General features: G+C 52.5%; 1 protein-coding gene across 1 annotated transcript; it reads left to right on the plus strand.

The window, feature by feature from the left end:
- Window positions 1-246: 246 nt before the first annotated feature.
- On the plus strand, window positions 247-24,594 carry SCNN1A (sodium channel epithelial 1 subunit alpha). Its single transcript, XM_061205786.1, has 14 exons — window positions 247-470; window positions 753-2,911; window positions 3,057-3,417; window positions 11,095-11,362; window positions 12,155-12,345; window positions 18,002-18,105; window positions 18,489-18,652; window positions 19,091-19,189; window positions 19,405-19,522; window positions 22,038-22,116; window positions 22,254-22,311; window positions 22,452-22,507; window positions 22,669-22,744; window positions 23,174-24,594. The coding sequence occupies exons 3-14, from the start codon at window positions 3,062-3,064 to the stop codon at window positions 23,552-23,554; spliced, it is 1,950 nt and encodes a 649-aa protein (XP_061061769.1). The 5' UTR covers window positions 247-470; window positions 753-2,911; window positions 3,057-3,061; the 3' UTR covers window positions 23,555-24,594.
- The last annotated feature ends 2,036 nt before the right edge of the window (window positions 24,595-26,630 follow it).

The raw sequence follows: 26,630 nt of genomic DNA on the forward strand, positions 1-26,630 counted from the left end.
GGCCAAGGGGTGGGAAAGGAATGGGACAGAAGGAGGCTTTTATTGTCCTGTAAACCTCTGTGTTGTTGGAAAACTGTGTTGTGAAAAAAAAGTGTTCAGGTATTTTTTTCTGCACCTTAAAAGATAATATTTAAAACAGAGCCATGACACAAGTGCAGGTCTCAGATTTCTGTTTTTTTCACAACAACAAGCTTGCTCTGGCCCGATCCAGATCTGGAATGCTGCTGTCTCTAAGCTACCGCACCCTGGCAGGTGCTACAGGGACACTGCGCTTGCTCTACGGCTCAGCCCAGGCCAGGCCTCTCCATCCTGCTCACCCAGCCCTTGAGAGGAAAACGAAAACTATTTGCCGTGAGGCCTTGGGCCAGTGGTTGGATTTCAGGCACCAGCCAGCAAATAGAAAAGGCAGGGATGTGCCTCTCTGAACCTCTGAGATGGGACGAGCAGGGTGCTGCGTACCCCACCTGTAGGTAGGATGTCCCTTGGGAAGGCGGGGACGGTAGAGAGAGCTTCTCAAGGAGCCTGGGAGATAATCCAGGACCCTGATGGCTGGTCAATCCATGGACTCTCTGTGGGAGTGTGTGAACCTTCCTGGTGTTCAAAACCAGGTGCAGGGGAGCCCCAGTTCCCCAAGAGTCTGTGGCTGATCTCTCTTGGGGTGTATGGCAAAAGCCCTAAGCAGACATCCCTCTGCCGAAGAAGAATTCTGCCCTTGTTCTTCACTCTACTGCTATTTGGTTTTGTGTCCACAGAAAACTGGCTTATCTTTGCGGAGGGCAGTTTCTTCATCTGGAAAATAAAGAAAAAGCCAGCCTTTCCCTTCCGAGGGGAGTTGTCCCCTATACATGTCAGGGAAGCAGTGGGGCGCGTTTGGAATCCTGGTCGACAGCAGCTCTCACTTTAAGAGGCCACAGGAGACGGGCGCAGACAGGGCTGTACCCTGAGCCCGCTTGTTCTGCAAGACCCAGCAGAGATGCCATCTTCTCCGGGAAGCCTTCCCGAGCCCCCTGGGTGAGTGCCTCTCCCTCCCTCCCCGCCACCAGGCTCGCTCAGCTCTTGGCCTCCGCAGCTGTCACTAGGATCCTTGTCTTATGCCGGGGCCTGTCCTCTCCCACCCAGCTACATCAGTGCTCAGGCTGGGTCCCGGAGCAGGCTGGAGAAGCCAGTGGACGCCTCCTGCAGGGACACAGCGGCAGACCTCTCACCTGGCTGTGCGGTTTGGTCTCTGTGCCTCCTGGGCCCTCTTTTTGGGCCTCATTCTCTGATGCCTTCCCTCTTCACTTGGCGCTTCACTATTCTCTTGCTCGGTTGCTTGGGGCAGAGACTTTGGAGGAAAAACGCAGCCCCACATTGAGCTTTTCCTTCCTTCCAGGGCTGGTGCGGCCTTGGGCCAGGCCCAGCCTCTTCCTCCGCATCTCCCTGCACGGCCCACATCCCTCCCTGTCTGCTCGGTGCCCCCTGTCCCTGAGCTCCCTGGGCTCCGGGGTTCTGCCCAAGTGCCCTGCCTGGCCCCTTCTCCGAGCACACATTCCTGCAACCCCGTGACCACAACTGGGGACATTACACATTCCTGGCCTGGCAGCCAGTGATGTAAAAAAGAACAGAATGTCCCAGGGCCCCGCCCAGCCCCCAGCTCCACCTGGGCTCCTCCCTGGGCTGGACAAGGTAGGGGTGCTGATGAGGAGTCATGAGGGAAGAGGCTGGACCAGCTCAGACAGGGAGAAGGGGTACTCTGTGCCTGGTGCCAGGTGGGGCCGGGAGGTGTTCCCACCTTAGTGAGCAGGGAGGGAGGTTGCAGACACCCCTTCTCCTTCCTCTCCAAGGCCTGGGGGTGAGGCTGACCCAGGGGTGCCTCTGGAGGGACTCCCCAGGGAGGAGCCCTGGCTCCTGGAAGCCCACGCAGGGGGGCCCTCCTGCTCTCCTTCAGGGGAGGGGCTCCTTTGGGGGCTGGCTCCCTCTTCCTCACCCCCCTTCTCTGCCTCTCCTCTGTCCCTCCCTCCCATTCCCTCACCCTCTCCTGGTCCATCCACCTCCCTGCTCCTGCCTTCCCTGTTCTCCTGGTCTCCCCACCTTAGTCTCACTCGTCCTAACTTGCCCTTTTTCCCATGCTTTGCCCTCCCGGCTTTGTGTTCAGGATCCTTCTCCTGGTTCGAGACCTCTGACCCTCCCCTGCCATTCTGTCTCCTGGTCTCCCTGCCTGCCAGCTCCCCGCCACTCCGAGGCCCCGACTCTTCTCCCGCCACCTCTCGCCTTCCCTGTCCCCGTGCTCCCTCCCGGTCACCTGCCCTCAGGCGCCCTCCTCCCGCTGGAGAGCTCTCAGCTCCGACTCCTCCTCTGCCCCTCCCCCTGCCCGGCTCACCTTTAATTGAGATGCTAATGAGGCTTCTGTCGCTTCCATCCCTGGCGGGCGGGCGGGCTCCCGGGGCCGGGCTGCTGCACCTGTCAGGTGAGGGGGAGGAGAGGCCGGGCTGCCAGATCCAACTGGAAAGGAAGCAGTCCCAGTCCAGCCACAGCCTGGGAGTGGGGAGCAGGAGGCAGCCCAGGCCTCTTGGAGCCCTGCAGTCCCCGGGGCTGAGAGGCCACGGCCCGAAGTCAGGGCCAGAGACCGGAGGGAGGGGAGGAAAAGGAAGAGGGGCAGGACCAGAGAGGCTGGCGCCCGGAGAGGAGACCGGCAAGGAAGGGAGCCGAGAGACACCCAAAGAGAAGCAGAAGGCAGAGACAGGGACGGAGAGAGGCTAAGACACAGACGCCGGAGGAAGAAGACCAAAGAAAGGGATCGACTCAGCAGGGCAGAGACTGCAGTGGAGACAGAAGGGGAGATTCTAGGACAGAAAGCAAAAGGTGGCCTTATCGGGGAAGCAGAGAGGTCACTCCACGGAGGCTCCAGCTCTTCTGGCCCCGACTCCTGCAGGTCAGCTGGCTCCTGGGGGGGGGGGCGGGTAAGAGAGGGAGAAGGTGGGCTGAGGGTGGGCTGAGGGCATGGCCCCGAGATGATGATGGAGGCACCCAGAGCCCAGGACTGAGTCCTGCCCCTCGTCCTCCCCGACCCACCCAAGGGCTCATGAAGGGAGACAAGCGTGAGGAGCCTGAGCCGGGCCCCGAACCTGCGGCCCCCCCGCCGCCCACGGAGGAGGAGGAGGCCCTGCTGGAGTTCCACCACTCCTACCGGGAGCTCTTCCAGTTCTTCTGCAACAACACTACCATCCACGGCGCCATCCGCCTGGTGTGCTCGCAGCACAACCGCATGAAGACGGCCTTCTGGGCCGTGCTCTGGCTCTGCACCTTCGGCATGATGTACTGGCAGTTCGGCCTGCTCTTCGGAGAGTACTTCAGCTACCCCGTCAGCCTCAACATCAACCTCAACTCGGATAAGCTCGTCTTCCCCGCCGTCACCGTCTGCACCCTCAATCCCTACAGGTCGGTCTCCCTCCACCGCTTCTCCGAGCCTGGGAGGGGGGTTCAGAGGGTACAGGGGTGCCCACTGGGCAGGCAGATGCTCAGACCCAGAGGTAGGAGATGACACTCCTGTCCCGAGGCAGACCCCTCCCTTTGGGCAGGACAGGGAGTCCCCGACCTGATGGGCTGGCCTTCGCTCTGCCCAGTGACGCCTTCCTAGTGCCCGAGGCTTCTCCAGAGCAGGCTTGGGGCACCGACAACTTCCTCCTCCGGCCCTTCATCCTCCCGCAAGTGGGAGGGAGTGCTGATGAGGTCAAGATGCTGAGAAGTCCAGAAGGGCAGGGTAGGGATCAGCCCCTCCTCCGCGTCAGGCGATGAATCTGATGGAGGTTCTGCAGTAGGGCCATTGCAGGTGCGGTGGGGTGTGCGGTGGCAGCTGGCAGGGGCTGGGCCCTGGTATGGTGGTCTTGGTTGAGAAGGGGCGTTTGTTTTGGAGAAAGCAAAGTGGCGGGTGGTGGCAAAGCATTCCGTGAGCCCGGAGGCGGGGGCGTGGAGAGTCACAGAGCCAGGAGAACAGGACAGCCCTGGTCAGGCTGTTCCCCCAGAGGCTCAGGTGACCCTACTGGGCTGTACAGTCCACCTGCCCAGGTGACTGACTTTTACGTACTTGGGTGTGTCCTGAAGTTTTGGGTTTCATCACTGTTCTTTGCCAATTTTCGGTCCGGAAGCCAGAGCGGGTGGAGGTGACCATAGAGAAGACAGGAGGGCAGGGCTGGGTGTTTACACCCACCCACATTTTCTGTGTATTCACTCAGTCCTGCCACACCTTGGGACACCTGAGGCAGGCCAGACATGGGGCTAGGCACTCGGCAAATGGGTTCACCAATAATTCCTGCAGTTGTTGCCGAGGGCCAGGTACTCTGCTAGGTATTTGAAAGATAAGATGGAAGAGACAGGCATATAAACAAATAACTTCAGCTCACTGTGATAGGTACAATAAAAATTGTGAGGTATAGTCTCTGTCTTCAAGGAGTGAAAGATTTACGAGTGCATGTGTGTGTGATCTCAGGAGTGTGTGTGTGAGCAAACAAACGGGGTGTGCGTGCGATTGTGGGTGACTGGGATTGGTCACACACTGGAGGTGGTATATTCTGTTGTGTCCGAAGGTGTGTCATGAACTAATAAGGGTCGGGACCTCCTGTCCTACAGAGAAACATTGCCGGGCCATTTCACTGATTAACCCCCTTATAAGGTCCAGGGTAAGAGGCCAGTTACTAAGAAGCTGCCTCACGCACCAGACACAGCTAAGTACCCCACAGGCATCTCCTTTAATTCTCCCAACCATCCTACGAGGCAGGTACTGTTGTCATCCCTGTTTTACACTTGAGGAAACTGAGGCAAAGAGAGATAAGGCACAAGGTCACAGAGACAGTGACTCCGCTGTGACTCACCCTGTTTGCCTGATCGCAAACCCTGCCTCTTCTTAACACCCAAGATGTGCACGTGGAATAAATGGAATCTCCGCTCAGATGTTACATCTCTTTTCTGAGCTTGTTTTATTCCCCTTCTCAGCCTTCTTTCTCTTCCCCTGGTCCCTGTGACTTTGCTTCTCTTCTTCCCAACCTCGGTGCTCCTCTGCCCTAATCTTTCCCCCCTCTTCCCCCACCCTCATCCCCTGGAGCAGTGGCGGAGGGGAGGGCAGGCAGGCGTGAGGCCTAAGCTCTCAATAAAATACTTGTGGTTGAGAGATGGACAGGGCAGGGGTGAATCTGTTGAGGCCTGCATATTTTCCAAGGTTCTGCAGGGAGCAGGGCCCTGAACGGTAGTGGAAAAAGCCCCCAGGGGGCTGTGAAAACCAGAGCCCCAGCCTCTGGGGCCTGCAGGCTGGGAGGCAGGTGTCCACACAGGAACAAAATCCCTCCTGCACGACTTAGTGGGGAGAGAACACAGCACCCTGGAAGGGAGGGGAGTCAGGGAAGGCTCCTCAAAGCCGGGCAAGGGTATTGAACGTCTACTATGTGCTTGATCCTGCACTGGGTGCTTTAGAAGCACTACCTCATTTAATCCTGACAAGTCCATGGAGATGGGCATTATTATTTCCAGTTTTGCAGATGGGGAAGTGGAGGTGAAGTAACTGAGCAGGGTCAAACAGCAAATAATAAAAAAAAAAACAACGATAATGGCTAACACATACAGTACTTAATATAGTACTTAATAGTACAAACAAATGAAAATTTTCTATTAATTGAATGATTTAATCTTCACAACAGACCTCTAATGTAGATACCAGTATTACTCCCATTTTATAGCTGAGGAAACTGAGGCCCAGAGAGGTTAAGTAACTTGCCCAAGTTCACACAGGGAACCGGTGGTGAAACTGAGATTCAAAAATCCCCCCCCTCGCCCGCTCCCTCCCCCCACATAGGAGCCAGTGCATCCTAGGTCAGCAGCTTGGTCACAAACCAAGTGTGTTTGATCTCAAAGCTCTTTCTCCCATTGCACTTTAAGGAGGGGCCAGGCAAAGGCATCCAGGGTTGGGGGGCTGGTGGGAGTCTGTGGGGAAGAGCAGCAGGAGTCCGGAGGGAGGAGGGAGGAGGGAGGAGGGAGGAGGGAAGGATCCAGGCTATTGGTTCGTGTTCCAGGAGACAGGCAGGGAAGGGTGGATAGGTTGATGCAGCCCGGTGGGGGTGGGTGGTAACCTGAGTGTGACCCACGCTGCTGGCTGGCATGGGTACTAGAGGCAGAGGCAAGATGGGTGACTTGGACAGGGGAAGCAGGGAGGAGGTGGAAATCGTGACCAGATGCCCACCTGCAGGCAGCTGAGCGTGGCCAGCAGAGGGGGAGGAAGAAGGGGGAGGGTGGTTCTGGGCTGTTCTATAACTGCCAGAAAAGGGGACAAGGCTGAAGACCTTCATGCTAAGCAAGGAGGTGCTGAGAATCCAATGTGAAAGGTCAGCTACAGCAATCCCCTCCTTTCTGGTTAACAAAGGGCTTTCTTCACCCCAGAGACAGGGCCAGACATATCCACATCCATGGCAAACAAAGCCCAAGAACATATTTTTCATTCAGTCCTTGGAGGGATTGAGGCTGATTCTAAGGAAGAGCTTGGCATTCTTAGACAGCAAAGAAGGTCATGGAATCTTCCTTCCCAGAGATGGCAGAGCAGGGGGCATGGCAGTGAGGAGAAGGGCAGTGCCCCAAAGAGCTGCATTGAGGTAGGGGAAGGCTCAGAGCCAGGCCATCCATCCCTGACCCTGGGGTGGGGGGTAAACCCTGCACTCACACAGGATCTGGAAAGCAGGCTCTGCATTGGCAGGGACAGAAAGCCCAGACTCTTAGACCTGACACTCTCCCAACCCCCTCCCAGGGATGGACTCCTTCACGTCAGAAGAAACCTTACTACCTCTGTAGCAGCTGTTGCTGGAAAGTTCTTCGTTAGGTAAAGCTTACCACATCGTTAGGTAAAGCAGCTTACCACATCGTCACTTCTACCCTCCGGCCCTGGTTCTGTCTCTTTGGAGAAACTCTAAAGACATCTTCTTCTTTGCCCGATGGCCATCAGTTCAGGTGCACCTGACCGTGCTGCAGTTTGCCAAGTCCACTATCGCGATCTGATCTTCATCACAAGCTTGCTGGATAAGGAGGGAACTGTCAGCCCAGAGTCAGAGGAGAAGACGGAGGCTCTGAGATCCTGAAGGCTTTGCAAAGGTCACCCAGCTGCTAGGTGGACGAGTCAGAATTGGAATCTGGTCTTAGGCTCCACTTTTGTTAAGATCACAAAGTCACAGGGCAGGTGAGTGGCAGGCAGTGCTCCTCTGTCTCCTTAGCTTTCTCTGCTTCAACAATAGGTTACTATTATCGTTCGCATTAAAAAACAATCACGACAATAAAAACAACAGCCGCAGTTTTACAGTACCCACTCTGCCAGGTATTTTCCTCAGTACTTTTCATATATTAACTCATTTAATCCTTATAACCACACAATGCAGCAGGTACTCCCATTTTACAGATGATGAAACAGAAGCACAGAGAAGATAAAGTAACTTCTCCAAAGTAACTTCTCCAAGGCTAACCATCTAGAAAGTGGTGAGGCTAGGAAATGAGCAGGGAAAGCTGATTAGATCTCAGTTCCTGTAATGTTTCCTTTTACTGCTGTTCTTTTTTTTTTTTTTTAATAGTAATCTTTTATTTATTTATTTATTTTTTATATTTATTTTTGGCTGTGTTGGGTCTTCGTTTCTGTGCGAGGGCTTTCTGTAGTTGCGGCAAGCAGGGGCCACTCTTCATCGCGGTGCGCGGGCCTCTTCACTATCGCGGCCTCTCTTCTTGTGGAGCACAGGCTCCAGACGCACAGGCTCAGTAGTTGTGGCTCACGGGCCTAGTTGCTCCGCGGCATGTGGGATCTTCCCAGACCAGGGCTCGAACCTGTGTCCCCTGCATTAGCAGGCAGATTCTCAACCACTGCGCCACCAGGGAAACCCTACTGCTGTTCTTTTAATGACCAGTAACAGACAAATCTCAGAATGTCAAACACACACCTTCCACCTGAGCTACATTTTCTCCTATGAGAGGATGAGGGACAGCCGGCTAGACTTTTATGAGGGAGACAGATAGTGGAGGAATACTGTGAGGACGTGGACTAGGCAGTGATTGTTGTGGCTGCACACTAGGACCTCCTGGGACTCTTGTAAAAACTACCTTGTTTGGGCCCCACCCGATCCCACCAAATCTGACTCTGGTGATTGAAGCCCTGCACTGATGGTTCACTTTTTCTTTAATTGAGGCAAATTTACGTACAGTAAAATGCACACATCTTAGGTGCTCTTTGAGGCTTGGCAATCAAAATATTGATATTGAACATTTCCATTAGCTGGTGACCCTTTGTAGTCAATTCCTCTCCCACTATCATCTTCTGACTTCTATCACCATCAATGAGTTTTTTCTGTTCTTAGACTTCATATAAATGGAATCACACACTATGAATTTTCTTGTATGTGTGTCTAGCTTATTTTGCTCAACTTCATGTTTCTGAAATTCTTTCATGTGGTTTTTTGTTTGTTTTTGTTTGGGGTTTTTTTCTGTATCAGTCCCTTTTTACTGCTGAGCAGTGTTGATGGACATGTGGGTTCTTTCAAGTTTTTGACTATTATGAATAAAGCTGCTATGAACATTCACATACAAGTCTTTATGTTTTCATTGCTCTTGGGCAAATAGCTAGAAGTGGAATTGGGTGAAATATCCAGAGGGTTATAAGGTAGATGTAAATTTAACTTTATAAGAAACTACCAAACTGTCCTCCAAACTGGTGGTACCATTTTAAACTCCCAGCAGCAGCAATTCCAGATGCTCCACATTCTCACCAACATTTGATGTTGTCAGTCTCTTACTTTTAGCCTAATGGATGTTAAATGGTACCTCATTATGGATTTCATTTGCATTTACTTGAGGACTAATTATCTTGAGCACCTTTTCATGTGTTTAGTGACCATTTGTATATTTTGGGGGTTCATTTTTAAAACAATTTGTCTTTTTCTTGTTGATTCATAAGAGGTTTTTATATTTCAGGATTTCTTCTTTAGATATATTTTAAAAAATATTTATTTATTTGGTTGCACCGGGTCTTAGTTGTGGCATGTGGGCTCCTTAGTTGTGGCATACATGTGCGATCTAGTTCCCTAACCAGGGATGGAACCCAGGCCTGATGCATTGGGAGCGAGGAGTCCTATCCACTCTGCCACCAGGGAAGTCCCTAGATATTCTTTATTCCAAGGAATTTTGCCCACCCCAAGGTCATGAAGATATCTTCTATATTTTCTTCTATAGTCTTTATGGTTCTGAATTTTTTGTTTAGGTCTATGATCCAGCTTGACTTAATTTTTGTATACGGACTAAGGTAGAGGTTGAGGTTCTTTTTTCTTTCTTTCTTTCTTTTTTTCATACAGTATCCAGTTGTTCCAGCACCATCTGTTTTAAAAAAATTATTTTCGCCATTGAGTTGAACTGGTGCTTTGGTCAAAAATCAGTTGACCATATGTGTGTGATTATATTTCTGGACTCTATTCTGTGCCATTGATCTTTCGTTTATCCTTGCATTAGCACTACACTGTTTTGATTACTGTGGCTTTATAGTCTTAAACTCAGGTAGAGTAAGTCCTCTAACTTGGCTCTTCTTTTCCAAAATTATTTTGGCCATTCTAGGGTCTTTGCATTTCCATATCAATCTTAGAATCAGCCTGTGAATTTCTTCCAAAATGTCTGCTGAAATTTTGATAGACACTTGAGTTGAATCTAGAGAGCAATCTGGGAGACCTCATGAGTTTCTTTTTCTTTCTTTTTTTTTTTTAATATTTACTTATTTATTTATTTTTGGCTGTGTTGGGTCTTTGTTGCTGCACGCGGGCTTTCTCTAGTTGTGGCGTGTGGCGGCTACTCTTCGTTGGGATGTGTGGGTCTCTCATTGCGGTGGCTTCTCTTGTTAGGGAGCACGGGGTCTAGGCACACTGGCTTCAGTAGTTGTGGCACGTGGGCTCAGTAGTTGTGGCTTGCAGGCTCTAGAGCGTGGGCTCAGTAGTTGTGGTGCATGGGCTTAGTTGCTCCATGGTATGTGGGATCTTCTCGGACCGGGCCTCGAACCCGTGTCCCCTGCATTGGCCGGCGGATTCTTAACCACTGAGCCGCCAGGGAAGTCCCCCTCATGAGTTTCTGATCCATGAACATCTGCAACTCCTTTTATTTTGGTCTTGGTGGTTTGTTTCAGCAAGATTTTCAGTGTACGGGTCTTGCACTTCTTTCATTAGATTTATTCCCAGTGTTTGATGTTGTTTATGCTGTTTAATATGGAGTTGTATTTGATTTCATTTTCCAAATATTTGTTGCTAGATTGTAGAAATACAATTAATTTTTGTACATTGGCTTTGTATCTTGCAACCTCGTTTAATTTCTAGGTGTTCTAAGTGTTTGTTTTGTTTTGGTGGATTCTATCCCTAAGGCCCTGCTACTCTGGGCTTTCGTGATGCAGAATATAGGCCTTGTATTGAGAAGAAGGAATGTGAGGATTTATACTGGACAGTGTTTAACTTACAGTGTTTGGGCCCCACCCGAAACTCATTAAAACTGAGTCTCCTCTGGTGTACGGTGGGCAGGAGGGGGCGCGGCGTATGCAGCATTGGCATTGGCATTTTTTAAGTTCCTTGGAAGATTCTAGAAGTGCAGTTGAGAACCCCAGATTTAGAAAGGGTCAGGTGGCAGACGGACCCAAAAGCTACCCTCGCCGGGGCGGGAAGGGGCGGGGGAATGGGGCGGGATGGCGCGCGCACCGCGGGTCCCTGGAGTGTCTGGGCCCAGGCCGCCCACCCCCCTCCTGCCCTGGGAAGGGGCAGACAGGTTCCGGGTTCCCTTCCAGGCCAGGGCTAGGTGGGAGGAGAGCGCCTCCCGCCTCTCCCTCACGATAAACATGCGGCAATAAATGCCGTCACCGCCGGAGCTCACTGTCGCCTCCTATTATTCCGCGGACACACCTGTCTGCACGCCCCCTCGCCCCCGAGATAGCCTGGGAGACCCCAGAGCTATTCCCCGCAGGCTTCTCCGGGAGGAACCGGCCTCTCGGGTTACAGACAGGGAAACTGAGGCCCAGGGGTGCCGGGGATTGTCGCGAGGCCGCCGCCTCCTAGTCCGACCCTGTGCCATCGCCCCTCCCAGGTACACGGAAATTAAAGAGGAGCTGGAGGAGCTGGACCGCATCACAGAGCAGACGCTCTTCGACCTGTACAAGTACAACTCCTCCAACACCCTCGTGGCCCACGCCCGCGGCCGCCGCGACCTGCGGGAGTCCCTGCCGCACCCCCTGCAGCGCGTGCCGGTCCCGGCTCCGCCCCACGCCGCCAGCAGAGTCCGCCGATCCGGCTCCAGCCTGAGGGATAATAACCCGCAGGTGAACAGGAAGGACTGGAAGATCGGCTTCCAACTGGTAAGGCCCCGCCCACTCGCCCCGCCCCTCTGGTTTAGCCAGAGCCCGGGACTCCGCTCCGCCCCCTTTTCCTACCCGCCTCCGCTGCCAGTGATACAAGGCGGGCCCAGTCCGCTTGCTGGTAAAATGAATAAGGTAAATACTTAAATATGGTTTGAAAAATAAAATTAAATGGCATCTCTCTGGGCGCCAGCTTGTGGAGGCTCCTCGCTGGGGCCTCTGTGGGAGCGTTTATGGGGTGGGAAGTCAGATCTACTGTGGAAAATGCACGTTCTGAATTCCAATCCCCCCAGTGGGACTCAGTTGGGACCCTCCAGTGTGATGGGGCACTGGGGCTCCGCCGGCCTAAGACAGAGAATAGGGAGACAGTAACAAGGAAACTTTAAAAATAAATGGGAGAGAAGCAGAGAGAGAAGAAAGAGAGGCCCCTTTAGTGAGAGCGGAGCATGGTACCCGGAGACCGGGGTTCCAGTCCCCGGTCTGCTGCTGGGACGAACCACTTGATTCCTCAGTCTTCCCATCTGTGAAATGGGGAGAAGAATCCTTGCTCCACCCTCCTCGGAGGCTGCATAAATGACCCCGAGGTGTGTGCAGCACCCCGAGGTGTGGTCTCCTCCATTAATTCCCTGCTCTCCGGGTCCGCTCTTCTCGGGGCTTCTGTTTCTTCCCACTCCTGGCTCCCCACCCCTGTCTATCGGTCGTCAGGACCCCAGACTATCCATTCCTTGACCTTGGCCCCGTCCTGCTTACCCTTGCTGCTGGTCCTCTGACTCTCTGGTCTCCTGTGTCTAGTGCAACCAGAACAAATCGGACTGCTTCTACCAGACGTACTCATCAGGGGTGGATGCAGTGAGGGAGTGGTACCGCTTCCACTACATCAACATTCTGTCCAGACGGCAGGACACCTCTCCATCGCTGGAGGAGGACGCGCTGGGCAAATTCATCTTCGCCTGCCGCTTCAACCAGGCCTCCTGCAATGAGGCGTGAGTCTGTCCCTGCGGCCTGGCTTCGTGCTCCCCACGGGGTCTCCTTCCCTGCGCCAGCCTGAGGCCCAGCATGGCCAGCACCCCGGAATGCTGGTTGACTAAATAAATGCCTGCAGGTGGGGAGGAGGGAGAAGCATTGACTTCAGGTCCAAACCTCTGCCTCGGGAATTGTCCTGCAGGATTTCTGCTGCTCCCTGCAGGGCTGGGTCTGAGTGAAGCAGCCTCCAATGGATGCCCTGGGAAGGCTGGGGTTGAGGTCCGGCTTTGAGAAACCAAGGGCTGGAAGCACGGTTCCCCATTTTTCTAAGGCCTCTTTCTCACTAGCATCAAACTCCAGAGTGCCTGGAAGGTCATCTGGTCCCCTGCCCCGCTTGCTCACATGACACGGCAGTAGTGGTGTAGTGGACACAGCATGGACTGAGTCAGGGACTAACCCTCAGTTCCTGCTCTGGCTCTGTTCCTTCCAGGCCAGGTGACTCTGAGCATTTCACGTCACTCTTCGGAGCCTATTTCTTTGTAAAGTGGGGGAAATGAGATTCATTCAATGTTCATTGAACAAATATTTTTGACTGTCTGGGCTATGTGCCAGTCACTGTTGTAGGCATTTGGGATACATCAAAGAAGAAGAAGAAGAAAAATCCTTGCCCTTTTGGCACTTTTTCTTTCTTTTTCTTCTTTTTTTTTTTCTTTCTTTCTTTTTTTTTGGCCACACCGTGTGGCATGCTGGATCTTAGTTCACTGACCAAGGATTGAATCCACTCCCCCTGCAGTGGAAGTTCAGAGTCTTAACCACTAGACCTCCAGGGAAGTCCCTTGGCACTTTTTCTTAAGTGGTGAAGATGATGATAACATCTATCTCCAAGTTCAAGAGATGACGAGTTGAGGGCACTTTACACACTGCAGTGAGTGGTGGGTCTCATTACTCCTGTGAAGTGACACTCACACAGATGAAGTGACTTGTCCTAGGCCACCAGGCCAGCTTGAGCCAAGGGTCCTCCCCACTCTACTGCACTGCTCGCCAGGCATTCTTTCAGTCACATCTCCTGTCATAATGTCCTTGCAAAGAGGTCATGGCAGCTGCCAGCTCTCTGAGGGCTGGGAGAGGCTAGGGGTAAAAGGAGGTCCCCTTCTGTAGCCTCTGGCCCCTCCTACCCCCGCCTTCCCCTCCCTATTCCTCAGTGTTCAGGCACCATCTCCCTGCCTCTGCCTGGCTGAGGAAGGGTGTTCAGGCAGCATCTCCACTCTACAGGGACCCCTGCCCTTTTTTGTCACTAGGGCCAGGTGTCACCTGCTTCTGCCGCCACCCCTCACCTGGAGCACACACTCTGCCCAGCGCACACCTTTGTTCCTGTCTCTTGTTTCTGTGTTTGTTTGAGGACAGAAGCTGCCACTGGGGAAGTGAGACCAGCACCTGAGCCTGGGTCAGCCCACACCTGCCACCGACTTGCTCTGTCACCCTCTCACTTTGCCTGCCCCAGGCTGCTGCCTCCCCATCAATGGAAAGTCCATCGTTCATCTCAGGCTTGACGCTTAGGTCACTTCCTCAGTTCAGAGCCTCCTCATTTCTCACCGGGGTTATTATAACTCTCCTAATTTGTCTCTCTGCCTCTCAATCCTCCCTTTATTCTGCGACCACAGGAAGCTTTAATACTTCAGGGTCCTGCCTGCACTTCACTGTACTTAACTATTCCAGTCAGGCCTGTTTAAAATCCTTCAGTGTCTCTCTGGCCTTTGGAATTGAGTTCAAGCTCTCTATCATGGCTTTCTCAGTCCTCCCCTCCCCCGTATCCAACACCCTTTCCCCTCTCTCTATAATCTTTTCTTTAATAACAGCTTTATTGAGGGACTTCTCTGGTGGTCCAGTGGGTAAGACTCCGCGCGCCCAATGCAGGGGGCCCTGTTTCGATCCCTGGTTGGGGAACTAGATCCCACATGCATGCCACTACTAAAAGATCCTGTGAGCCACAGCTAAGACCCAGCGCAGCCTAAATAAAAAAATAAAAAAATAAGTATAAAAAAAAACCCAGCTTTATTGAGATATAATTCACATACCACAAAATTCATCCTTTTAATGGCTACAATTCATTTGTTTTTAGTATATTCACAGAATTGTGCAACTATTACCACTATCTAATTATAGAATATTTTCCTCACTCCCTGTTCCTTCCCCTCCTCCAAGCCTTGGCAACCACTAATCTACTTTCTGTCTCTATGGATTGCCTACTGGGGACATTTCATATAAATGGAATCACACAATATGTGGTCTTCTGTGACTGGCTTCTTTCACTTAGCATCATGTTTTCAAGGTTCATCCATGTTGCAGTGTTATCAGTAATTCATGCCTTTTTTTTTTGGCCATGTCGAGAGGCATGTGGGATCTTAGTTCACCAACCAGGAATCAAACCGGTGCCCCCTGCAGTGGAAGCACGTAGCCCTAACCACTGGACTGCCAGGGAATCCCCCCAGTTCCTGCCTTTTTTCTGACTAAATAGTTTTCTATTGTATGCATAAGCCACATTTTGTTTATCTCTTCTTCAGTGGATGGACGTTTGGCTATTATGAATAATGCTGCTATGAGCATTCTTGTACACGTTTTTGTATGGATGTATATTTTCATTTCTCTTAGGTAGATACCTAGGAGTGGAGTTACTGGGTCACATAGTAATTCTATATTTAACATTTAGAGGAATTGCCAGACTGCTTTCCAAGTAGCTGCGCTGTTTTGCATTCCCACCAGCGGTGTGTGAGGGTTGCAAATTCTCCCCAGCCTCCCCTTGTTATATCTGTCCTTTTGACTTTAGATGTCTTAACGAATCCCTATACTCTTTTTTTTAAATTAATTTATTTTATTTATTTTATTTTTGGCTGTGTTGGGTCTTCTTTGCTGCGCGCAGGCTTTCTCTAGTTGTGGCGAGCGGGGACTACTCTTTGTTGCGGCGCGCGGGCTTCTCATTGTGGTGGCTTCTCTTGTTGTGGAGCACGGGCTCTAGGTGCGTGGCTTCCGTAGTTGTGGCACGAGGACTCAGTAGTTGTGGCTCGTGGGCTCTAGAGCGCAGGCTCAGTAGTTGTGGCGCACGGGCTCTAGAGCACAGGCTCAGTAGTTGTGGCGCACGGGCTTAGTTGCTCCGCGGCATGTGGGATCTTCCCGGACCAGGGCTCGAACCCGTGTCCCCTGCATTGGCAGGCGGATTCTTGACCACTTTGCCGCCAGGGAAGCCCCCCTATACTCTTTTTTTTTTTTTGGCTATGTCACATGGCTCGTGGGATCTTAGTTCCCCAACCAGGGATTGAACCGGGGCCCTTGGCAGTGGAAGCGTGGAGTCCTAACTACTGGACCACCAGGGAATTCCCCTGAATCCCTATATTCTTTTATTTATTTATTTATTCATTTATCTATTCATTTATTTATTTATTTATTATGGGTTTTTTTTGATGTGGACCATTTTAAAAGTCTTTATTGAATTTGTTACAATATTGCTTCTGTTTTATGTTTTGGTTTTTTGGCCACGAGGCATGTGGGATCTTAGCTCCCCTACCAATGATCAAACAACGGGCCCCTGCGTGGGGAGCATGGAGTCTTACCCACTGGACCACCAGGGAAGTCCCTGAATCCCTATACTCTTTTTTTTTTTTTTTTTAATGTATGTATGTATGTATGTATGTATTTATTTATTTTTGGCTGCGTTAGGTCTTCATTGCTGCGCGCAGGCTTTCTCTAGTTGCGGCGAGCGGGGGCTACTCATCGTTGCGGTGGCTTCTCTTGTTGCGGAGCACGGGCTCTAGGCGCGTGGGCTTCAGTAGTGGTGGCACGCAGGCTCAGTAGTTGTGGCTCGCGGGCTCTAGAGCGCAGGCTCAGTAGTTGTGGCGCACGGGCTTAGTTGCTCCGCGGCATGTGGGATCTTCCCGGACCAGGGCTCGAACCCGTGTCCCCTGCATTGGCAAGTGGATTCTTCACCACTGTGCCACCAGGGAAGTCCCTGAATCCCTCTACTCTTAATAGCAAATTTATATAGCTCTTACTGAGTGCTAAGCACCGTTCTGAGTAATTTAATCCTCCCAGTATCCCTGTGAAGTAAGTAGTATGATTATCCCCATTTTACAGATGAGGAAACTGCAGCACAAAGAGATCAAGTACCTGGGCTGGTCCTCCAGCTAACACTTGTTAGAGCTCGGATTCAAGTACAAGTTGTTTTGTTCTGGAGTCTGTGCTCTTCACCATCACGTTATGCTGCTTCTCATATATAGATTCTCATAATGTGCTTACTGTGTTTCTCTTTGTATGTGTTTTTACCAAGTGTGTATGTGATGTGGACATAAATGGCATTGTGTTATGTATCTCATGTCACTTTTTATTTTTTAAACTAAGCTCTGTGAGTTTAAGGACGATCCATAGTGCTCTGTCTACTCTGTTGATTCCACCTGCTGCAAACAGCCCGTGGTGTGCATCTGCCACTCTGTCCCTGTCCCTCTCCTCTGAGCAGGGCTCACAGGCCTTGCAGGACTGGCTGCTTCTTCCTTCCTCCCTCCCTGAGGGAAGCCTTTGTTCTGGAAATGCTGACTTCCTAGCCCTTCCCAGAATGTGCACCAGTACTTCACACCCCTGAGCCTTTGCTCTTCAAGGCCGAGGGAGCATTCCAGATCATCTGGTTCCATCTCCTCGTTTTACAGATGAGGACAGTAAGCTTAGGGAAAAATGGCTGCTCAAGGCCGTCCAGCCAGCGCCCCGCTCCTGATCTCCGTCCAGCCTTCTTCCCTCTCCTACTTCTCTTCCTTCCTCCTCTGCCTCTCTCGGCCCAAAGCCTCGTCCCCCTCTTCTCCCTGCTCCCCTCACTGGCTCCCAGAGGGCAGGGTAGTTAGAACACAGATCCCCTCTGTTCCCATGTGGGCTCTGGCTGCAGCCCCGCACAGCCTCCCTGTTGGGGGACCTGTGATTTGCTGTCAAATTGTTTTCCTATTGCAACACAAATCTGTGATTCCTTTCTCTCTGTTCCCAAACCTGTCCCAGCCCAGCTTTGGACCTACCAGTGGGAGGCATGCTGATGTGAGAGGCCCCGTTCCCGCCCTCGGATCTGACCTTCCTCCTTGAAGCTTTGTGCCCACTGGTCTCACTCTCCTCCCTCCGGACCCCCCTTCCCTTCCGTTCATTTGTCAGCTAGTTGTTCACCATCTCCGATATCTCCAGTGTGCCGAGAACCACACCATTACCCCAGAGATGATTCGGACACGAATGAGATGTGGCTCTTGTCCTCAAGGAGATTATAATCCAAATGGGGAAAGAGTTAGACATGTGAGAAGCCAGGGACGCTGCAGGAGTTCATAATGCAGCACAGTGACGGGAGGGTCACAAGGCCAGTGAGGTCAGTTGGCCTGGTGGGAGGAGCCTGGGCTAGAAGATAGCTGATCTGGGTTTGTGTCCCGTCTCATCCTTGCTGCTTGTGTGACCTTGGGCAGCTACTTGATCTCTCCGAGCCCGTGCTTCCTCTTCTGTGAAGTAGGGATGATACCCAGTGGAGTGACTGAGGGCTTGTGGGCAAGGCTCCCAGCACTGTGTTGGCACATAGTAGGTGATCAGGAAACAAAGGGCTCTGAAAGTCTTGCTCTCCCTGACCCTCTGCACTTTCCCCTCTGACCCCCCTCTCTCTCTCCTGCATAGGAATTACTCCCACTTCCACCACCCGATGTACGGGAACTGCTACACTTTCAATGACAAGAACAGCTCCAACCTCTGGATGTCCTCCATTTCTGGGGTCAACAACGGTGCGCCATCCCTGCCCTCGGCCCCAGCCCCTCCCCCACCCTGTTCACCCACATTTACCCACCTTGAGCCCGCGTCCTAGTGATGCTCGGGGCCTCACTGCAGCATGCCCATCTGTATTCTGGAAAAGTCCTCTTTGTTTTTTCTCCCCCGTGGGCATCACGTGGTGCATTCCAGGTGTGGTAGGAATCCTGTCCCAGTCCTGCCTTCCGCTGCCCCTCACCCCAACCCCGAATCCAGCTCAGGGGTTGCCAAATCCATTTGCAGGTCTTCCTGAACTTGCTGCCCTTGGAGGCTTAGAGACTAGGCAGGGTGGGAGGGTGGATTTCCACCACCTGATGCTTCTCCCAGACCCCCCTCACTCTGTTCCCTCCGCACCCCCCAGGTCTGTCCCTGACGCTGCGTACAGAGCAGAATGACTTCATCCCGCTGCTGTCCACGGTGACCGGGGCCAGGGTGATGGTACACGGGCAGGATGAGCCTGCCTTTATGGATGATGGAGGCTTTAACCTGCGGCCTGGTATGGAGACCTCCATCAGCATGAGTAAGGCAAGGAGGCTGACTGGGAGGCCTGGGAAGAGAGCCTCAGATGAGGGGGGGGGGAGAGGGCCTGGGGGGTGACAGCCAGAGGACTGAAAGAGGTCGTGCAGGGTGAGCCTCGAGCGCGTGGAGGTCTTCAGGAGCAGAAATCAGGGGTGAGGGGCCCGGCCGAGTGGGCGTTAGGAAGTAGGGATCTGGGGGGGTGAACCTCGGGCGAGAGCACCGAGAAGGGGTGCGGGGCATGCTTGGGGTTCCAGGGGATGCTCCAGGCCCAGTGTCCTTGGAAGTAGTCCCGGGCGTGTGTTTTGAAATGGCGAGGCAGATAGGAGAGGAGGTAAGGTAGGACATACAGCCTGGGACTGAGGGAAGACAGAGGCCAGGAAGAGGCCTTGACCACCAGAGGTCTGACCTCTGACCTCTGACTTCTCCATGTCTCTGCGTTCACAGGAAGCCGTGGAAAGACTTGGGGGTAACTATGGCGACTGCACCAAGAATGGCAGCGATGTCCCAGTGGAGAACCTTTACGGTACCAAGTACACGCAGCAGGTGAGGCTCAGCCTGTTTCTATGGCGACCATCTCCCAGGCCTGCCGTGCAGGTCAGCCAAAGCCACAGGGTGTGTGTGATGGGTGATGGGGACGGGTGGAGAGAGGGATGGAGGCGCATTGCAGGGACTGGTTTGTGCTCCCCTCCCCTGCCGTTTGGAGCTGCGTCGGGGAGGGCAGGCCTGACCCCCTCCCCCTTCATTCTCCCCTACTGCAGGTGTGTATCCATTCCTGCTTCCAGGTGAACATGATCAGGGAGTGTGGCTGTGCCTACATCTTCTACCCGCCGCACAGGGGTGTGGAGTTCTGTGACTACAGGAAGCATAATTCCTGGGGTGAGACTGCGGGAGGCCCGGCCCCACACCCCACTTGAGCCCCGGACAATCCCAGGAGCCCTGCACCCTCAGTGCCCTGGCTGTGGCTTCTGGCTCCCACGGTCTCCGGCAGGAGAACCTGCCGACTCTTGTGTTCCGGCCCTCAGATGCTACCCCTCTCCGTTTTCCTCTCACTCTCTGTCTCTCTCCTCTATCTCTGTTCCTCCCTCACAGTTTCTCTCTCTCTCCGTTTTGGCTTCCGTGTGTTTATAATGGGATGGCCCCATTTAAAAATAACTCGCAGCAAAAAGGAAGAAAGAGCACATGAAGAAGATCTCCCCCCGGGTTCTGCGCTCTGACTGTAGCTTCCCGGCTCACTCCCCAGGACACCAGCCGGGCGGTGCTGGGCACTGGAGAGGCAGCACTGGGGGCAGGAAGAAAATACTAGAAGTTATGTGCACCTGCCTCATTCCCTAACATCTTCCATTTTATGTATGTTTTATAATGTACATAATGTATCAGTTCAGTAGGAGTGGGTATGTCATTTAGAAACCCAATACATAGATTGGAATGGCTTATGGAGGAATGTTTTACCTACAGGAGGGCACAATCAAAAGAATCTGGAGGGCACTAGATTCTCCTCCTGACCCTGGTCTAGGAGCTGACCAATCCCTTTTCCTTTTTTCTACAGCTGAGTTATTCATCAGGGAAGCTGTGCTTAGAGAGAAAGAAAATCCCCAAGAGACTAGAAAATAGAGGGCGGGCGTCCCTGTGCACATTCCCTTACCTGGCACAGCTGACCCCTCCGAGGGGACATGGCAGGGGCACAGCAGACCCTAGAGTTGCGTGCTGCTTCTGTCTTGGCTCTGCTGTGTTCATCTTTGTGCCTACTTTCTTTCCCGGCTCTGCTGCACTCAGCTTTCCCCCTGCCTGTGCTCTGCAGTCGGCCTTCCGGCCTTCCGATTCCTGGCCCTCTGGCCTTAGAGCATCACAGCGCATCAGAGCTGGAGGGAAGCTCAGAGGGCGTCTGGCCTGACGGGCTTCTTTCTCAGATGAACAAGCTGAGGTTCCTGAGGGAAGACGCGATGTCCCAGGACACGCAGAGCAGGGACTCTGCCCACTGCTCCCCCGACCCCCAAACAGTGATTGCTAAGTGGTTGTGAATTTGAAAAAGATCTGCGAGAGAAAAATAACATTGCTGTTTGCTGAGAAGCTGTGAGGATGAGGGAGAGGAACTTGGCTGAAAACACAGTCTGTTGAGTTTCCTGAGGATGGCTTACTCCCAGAGAAAAGGGCCTAGCTGCTTCCCACTCTTCCTAATTAAAGATTAATTATGTAATTAATAATATAAACCCTGGTAGACAGAGAGATTTGGGTCAGAAATGAAGAAGGACTTCTGGACCGGTGACTAAAAGTAGCAAGAATGACAAAATAACCTTACTTAGAGCTTGGGAAATAGGGGTGAAGGGCGAATTCATGGTCCCATTATTTTTTTTCTTGGTAACAGCTTTATTGAGGTAATTCATTTCCCGGATAACTCACCCAGTGAAAGTGTACAGTGGAACTTTAGTATACTTTCAGTTTTTAGCACAGTCATAGAGCTGTGTATCAATAATCACAATCAATTTAGAACCTTTTCATCACTCCAAAAAGAAACTATGTACCCATTAGCCCTCTCCATCTCCCCTTTCCCTGCGACCACAGGCTCTCTCACTGCCTCCACTGTCCCACGCCCCTCATAACCACTAATCTACTTTCTATCTACCATAAGATTTGCCTGTGTTGGACATTTCTTATATCACAATATGTGATTCTTTGTGATTGGCTTCTTTTCATTAGCCTAATGTTTTCAAGGTTCATCCACTTTGTAGCATATACCAGTACTTGATTCCTTTTTACGGCTGAATAATATTCATTGTATGGATGGACCACATCTTGTTTATCCATTCATCAGTTGATGGACCTTTGGGTTGTTTCCATTTTTTGGCTATTGTGAATAATGCTGCTGTGAACATTTGTGTACAAGTTTTGTGTTGAGTTTTCAATTCTCTTGGGTGTGGAATTGCTGGTGCATAGAGAAGTTCTATGTTTAACCTTTTGAGGAACCGCCAGACTGTTTTCCACAACGGTGGTACCATTTTACATTCCCAGCAGTGATGAGTTCCAGTTTCTCCACATCCTCACCAACACTTGTTATTGTCTTTTTCCATTATAGCCATCCTAGCCGGTGTGAAGGGGTATCTCGTTGTGTCTCATTATTCTTACACAAAAATTGTTCCCATTTCCTTCTTTGACTTTTAAATGTTTGTCCATATCCTGTGCATCTTTACAGAGGTGTACCCTCGTTGTTTTTATTTTTTATTGGACTTAGCTTAATTTCTTAAACATTTTCTGGTGCTGCCACTCAGGAGGCATCACTGTAAAGCTACGTAACACTCTTGTGAAGTGGGCGCCAGGGATCTTGGGAGACCTCTTGGGTGTGGGGTGGAGAAGGTTGAGGGGGCCTAGGGAAATGAGCACGTCTCTGCACCCACAGGCTACTGCTACTATAAGCTCCAGGATGCCTTCTCCTCAGACCGCCTGGGCTGTTTCACCAAATGCCGGAAGCCATGCAGGTGAGCATCCCCACTCCACCCCCCCTGGAGTGCAGGGTGGGCAGCTGGCTGCTTGGTTGGGTAGAATACAGGGTCCTCAGCCCAGCTTTGAGTGGGAGAGCCTCACCCCCATCACTGAGTGCCTTCTCCGTCCCCAGTGTGACCACCTACAAGCTCTCTGCCGGTTACTCACGATGGCCCTCGGTGACATCCCAGGTAAAGTGTGTGTGTGTGTGTGTGTGTGTGTAACATTGTGGTCTTCTGGGCATATGTTTATGGGTGTGTATGACCCCACCCCATCCCTGTAAGCCTGAAGACTCTGGGGTGACCCCATTGACACCCCAATCCTTTCCCAGGACTGGGTCTTCAAGATGCTGTCCCGACAGAACAATTACACCATCAAGAACAAGAGGTCAGTCCTACCCTGGTTCCGGCCCCGGGAAAGGAATTTTTTGGAGGGAAAACAGACCTGGGAAGAGGGATCATTGATACGGTTGATTGGAGGGGGTGTTTTCGAGCAGCAGAGAAGTTAACCCTCTGCCGTTTCTTCCCACCCTCTCCCCCACTCCAAAGAGATGGGGTTGCCAAACTCAACATCTTCTTCAAGGAGCTGAACTACAAAACCAACTCTGAGTCTCCCTCTGTCACGGTGCGTCCTGCCTCACGGAGGCTGGGATTCTCTTGGGGATCTTAGCGGGGTGGCTGTCCGTATAAACACAAGGGATGGCCTCTGTGGGCCAGAGGGTTTGGGCCTCGAAGGTGGAAAGGGGATAGGGCAAGGGTGAGGATTAGAAGGTTGGAAGAGGGATGCTCGCTGGGGGTGAAGTCTCTGGGGCAGGGGGTGCCGGATGATGGGGAGAAGGCCCCTGAGACAGGTCTGGGTTTCAGCCGTCCCCGTGGTGGCCTGGTTCTCAGCTTTCCCTGGAAGAAACCAACCAGTGGCCATGTGCTCCCAGGGAAGGCGAGCAGAGGCCAGGGGCCCAGGGAGCGGGAGAGGCTGAGCGGGGTGGCCGAGGGCCTACGAGCGGGAGGGCAGGGTTCCTCTGCTGAGTGGTTGGTGTGCCTCTCTCCCGTACAGACGGTCACCCTCCTGTCGAACCTGGGCAGCCAGTGGAGTCTGTGGTTCGGCTCCTCCGTGCTGTCTGTGGTGGAGGTGGCCGAGCTCATCTTTGACCTCCTGGCCATCACATTCCTCATGCTGCTCCGGAGGTTCCAGAGTCAATACTGGTCCCCAGGCCGAGGGCGCAGGGGTGCCCAGGAGGTGGCCTCCACTCCAGCCTCCTCCCTCCCCTCCCGTTTCTGCCCCCACCCCGCCTCCCCATCCTCATCCCCTCTGGGCCCTGCCACCTCCCTGGCCTTGTCAGCCCCTCCGCCTGCCTATGCCACCCTGGGCCCCCGCCTGGTTCCATCAGGCTCCACGGAGGCCAGCTCCTCTGCCCACGCTCCGGGGGAGCCCTGAAAGGGAAGGACGGTGTCCCCTCCCCAAGGCAGGCACTTCCCTTGGTGGGAGGGGACCAGCCTTGGCAGGATTAGAGAATGTTTGGGGCTGCCTCTCAGAGCTGCCCAGCTGCCTGTGCTGTGGGGCAGGGAAGCAGGATGGATAGGGGGCTGAGGAAATTGTCTGGAGAACCACGGCCAGCATGGCCTTGGTTCCTGCCCTCTACCCGCTGGTCCTGCCTCAAGAACACTCTGGTTTCCCCACCCGAGTGCAGACAAGTCCTCTTTTCCCTTGGATCAGCCAAGCCAAACTTGGATCTTTGACAAAGAACTTTCCTAGGAAACAACTGACAACCAGAACAAAACACAAACAAGGGCACACAAAGGCATGCACGGTTTCCTCCTCAAAGATGACTGGATTCAGCCCTAGAATGGCCCTCCACGCTGCTTTCCAGGGACACAGACATTTGCTCCTCTTCTTGAACTTGGGTGGGGAACCCCACCCAAAAGCCCCCTTGGTTAGTTGCTAGGCAATTCCCTTTCCCTGACTCCCAGGGCAGGGGCTGGAACAGCCCAGTGTAGTAAAGACTTGGCCATTCCCAGTCGGGAGTCCCAGGACTCTTCCAGCCTCACGACCCCATGCCCCCACGGAGCCACACCCCAGCGCCTCTGCCCTGCATCCCTGTCCTTTGGAACTCTGTGGATTTGCTCAAGCTATTTCCTTAGCCTGGAAGCTTCTCCCACCATCTGCTGGAGAACTCCTATGCATCCTTTAGACTCCTGCTCAGATACCATTACTTCTGTGCAGGCTTCTGCCCCATCTTGTCTTGCCCAGACGTGACCACTTCCCTATCCTGTGGACTCCCATAGCACACCATAACATCCACGGAAGTGCAGATGCTGCATTTTACTTTCCTGTTCATTTGTGTCTGCGTCCCCAACTAGACTGAGCTCGTTGTGGTCAGAATTGAGTCTTGTTCATTTATGGATCCTCAGGGTCTAGCCCAGTATCCTGCTTGGAGCAAGTAGGCAGGTACTTAATAAATGTTGTTGCATAAAGAATGTCTGGAGAGCTGGATGGGGGCACCATGAAGGGGTCAGGGAGTGGATGCAAGTCCTGGGCCACTGTCCAAGCACCTGGGAGGTCCCGGCTTGGGGGAAGGGACAGTCTCCCATACCCCTGGCTGCACTACGGAAATGACCATTCTTCAGGGGCCTTAGGAGAGCCACACTGTCTTGCTAGTTCCTCCCTGGGCATTGCTGAGCATCTGCTATGTGCCCATCACCATGTTCAGGTGGGAGGTGAAGACAGGTGCCCTTCCGTCAGGAGACCTGCTGTGCAGTGCTTGGGATGATGTGCCCCTGTCCACAGCCTGAACCTCCTTTCCTTCCCAACCTTGGTTACCACCATCTGTAATCCTCCTCTCCATTCGCTGAGTACCACTCACCACCCAGCGGCAACATCCTCGTCCCCATCTGCCTCGTCTGCAGCATCCTCACCTGCCTGCCTCCCCATCAACTGCCCGGTAGTGGTGGAGGAGTATGAGAGCCAGGCCAGGTTCCTAGGAACCTCAAAGACTGTATATTCTCACTCTCACGTCATCACAGAGAGAGCAGCATTGGGAATCTTCCCAGCTTTTATTTTCACAAAGGAGAAATTGAGGGATGTCTGAACGGAACCCTGGTTTCCAGACCCCCAGTTCCTTCCCCCATTCCAGCATCAGACCTGGAACTCAGAAGTCACCCTTCCTCATACTCTTCAGGACCACTTCCCCTGCTGCCTTGGTCTTACTCCCCTCAGTTGTAATCTCCCCATCCTGAGAAGCCAAGTCAATCTCGGGAAAGAGGGGGGGATGGTGGAGGGAGCGGGAAGGTAGGAAAGGTCGTGACGAGGAAGTGATGTGATGACTCCTGACTTCCCTTTCCTAGACTCAAGATGATGAGGGGAAAATGCTGGTGTCACAATGGTTTCCTCTCAGAGCCCTCAGGTTCAGCCTGCTCTTGTGCTCTCTGGCCACAGCCTATCGTCAGTCCTGCCCCAGCCCATCGTCAGTCCTGCCCCAGCCCTCCCTGGCTCCGTCTCCCCTGGCTGCGTGGGCAGGACCTGCCGGGCACAGCTGGAGCTATTGTGGATGACAGCAATCAGCCACACTCCCCCTCCTTCCCCTTCTCCCCCAGCCTGCGCTGGAGTTTCTCCTGCCAAAAGCATGTCCACCTTGAGCTGTTTCCTTCTCTCCTCCATCCCTCATCTATGTGTTGTGTTACTCCTGGACACTAGGGTTGTTTGTTTTTTTAGCTTTAAAAATAGTTTATTTCCTTCTTCACCAACACACAAAGACATGCACCTTCTGACCATTATTCAAGGCATCACAAATTCCATAAAAACTTATATTAATGTATTTGTCTTACATGATTCAAGATAAAGTGGATTTTAAAGGCAAATGGGTGCCAGTTACGGGGGCCGGGAGGGGACTAGGGCATGTACCAGTAATACAGGGCATGCGTTTTTCTAGAGTGTTTATTGAAATCGGCAGTAATCTGCACACTTGCATCGTATGAGTAGTTATCCAAAATTAGCACATCCAGGAGAGGTGCTCCTAGTTTCTCTGTCCCAGGTTGATCAGACTGGTAGAGAAGAGAGTTCAAGTTGCCTCATTTTCCTTATTGAGCTTATCAGGTGAAGTGACTTGCCCAAGTTCATGATTCTTACAGAACCAGCTTGGAAGCCAGGTCTTCTGTGACTCAGCCTGTTTTCCTGTGACACATAGGGCTGGGATGTCAGGGGCTGGAACCCATGTCACCCCGACTGAGAGTTCAGTGCCCTTTTGATGACTCTGCTACTGTGGGGCCCGTGTGTGTGAGTGTGTGTGTGTGTGACACGTGATGGAGAGACGGGGCTCTGTTATCTAAAGCTCCTTATACGCTTTATCCTTTGCTTCATGAGCCCTAACAGCCAATCCTAGTCTGCACCTGTCCTATTTCTCCATCTCTCCCATTGTCTCCCTCGCCATGATTTCTTCTTCCCCTGGAGGGATTATGTTCATACTCTCACCTCCTCCAAGAGACTGGTTAGCTGTTCATATCCCTAGATCCATGCA

The sequence above is a fragment of the Eubalaena glacialis genome, chromosome 11 (assembly GCF_028564815.1).
Source record: "Eubalaena glacialis isolate mEubGla1 chromosome 11, mEubGla1.1.hap2.+ XY, whole genome shotgun sequence".
Taxonomy (NCBI): Eukaryota; Metazoa; Chordata; class Mammalia; order Artiodactyla; family Balaenidae; genus Eubalaena; species Eubalaena glacialis.

Bases quoted from the DNA above. Each gene is read 5' to 3' on its own strand.
- SCNN1A (XM_061205786.1), top strand. From the start codon at position 3,062: ATGAAGGGAGACAAGCGTGAGGAGCCTGAGCCGGGCCCCGAACCTGCG. The intron at 11,363-12,154 runs GTAAGGCCCCGC...TCCTGTGTCTAG, and splicing joins GGAAGATCGGCTTCCAACTG to TGCAACCAGAACAAATCGGA. The intron at 19,190-19,404 runs GTGAGGCTCAGC...CCCCTACTGCAG, and splicing joins GTACCAAGTACACGCAGCAG to GTGTGTATCCATTCCTGCTT.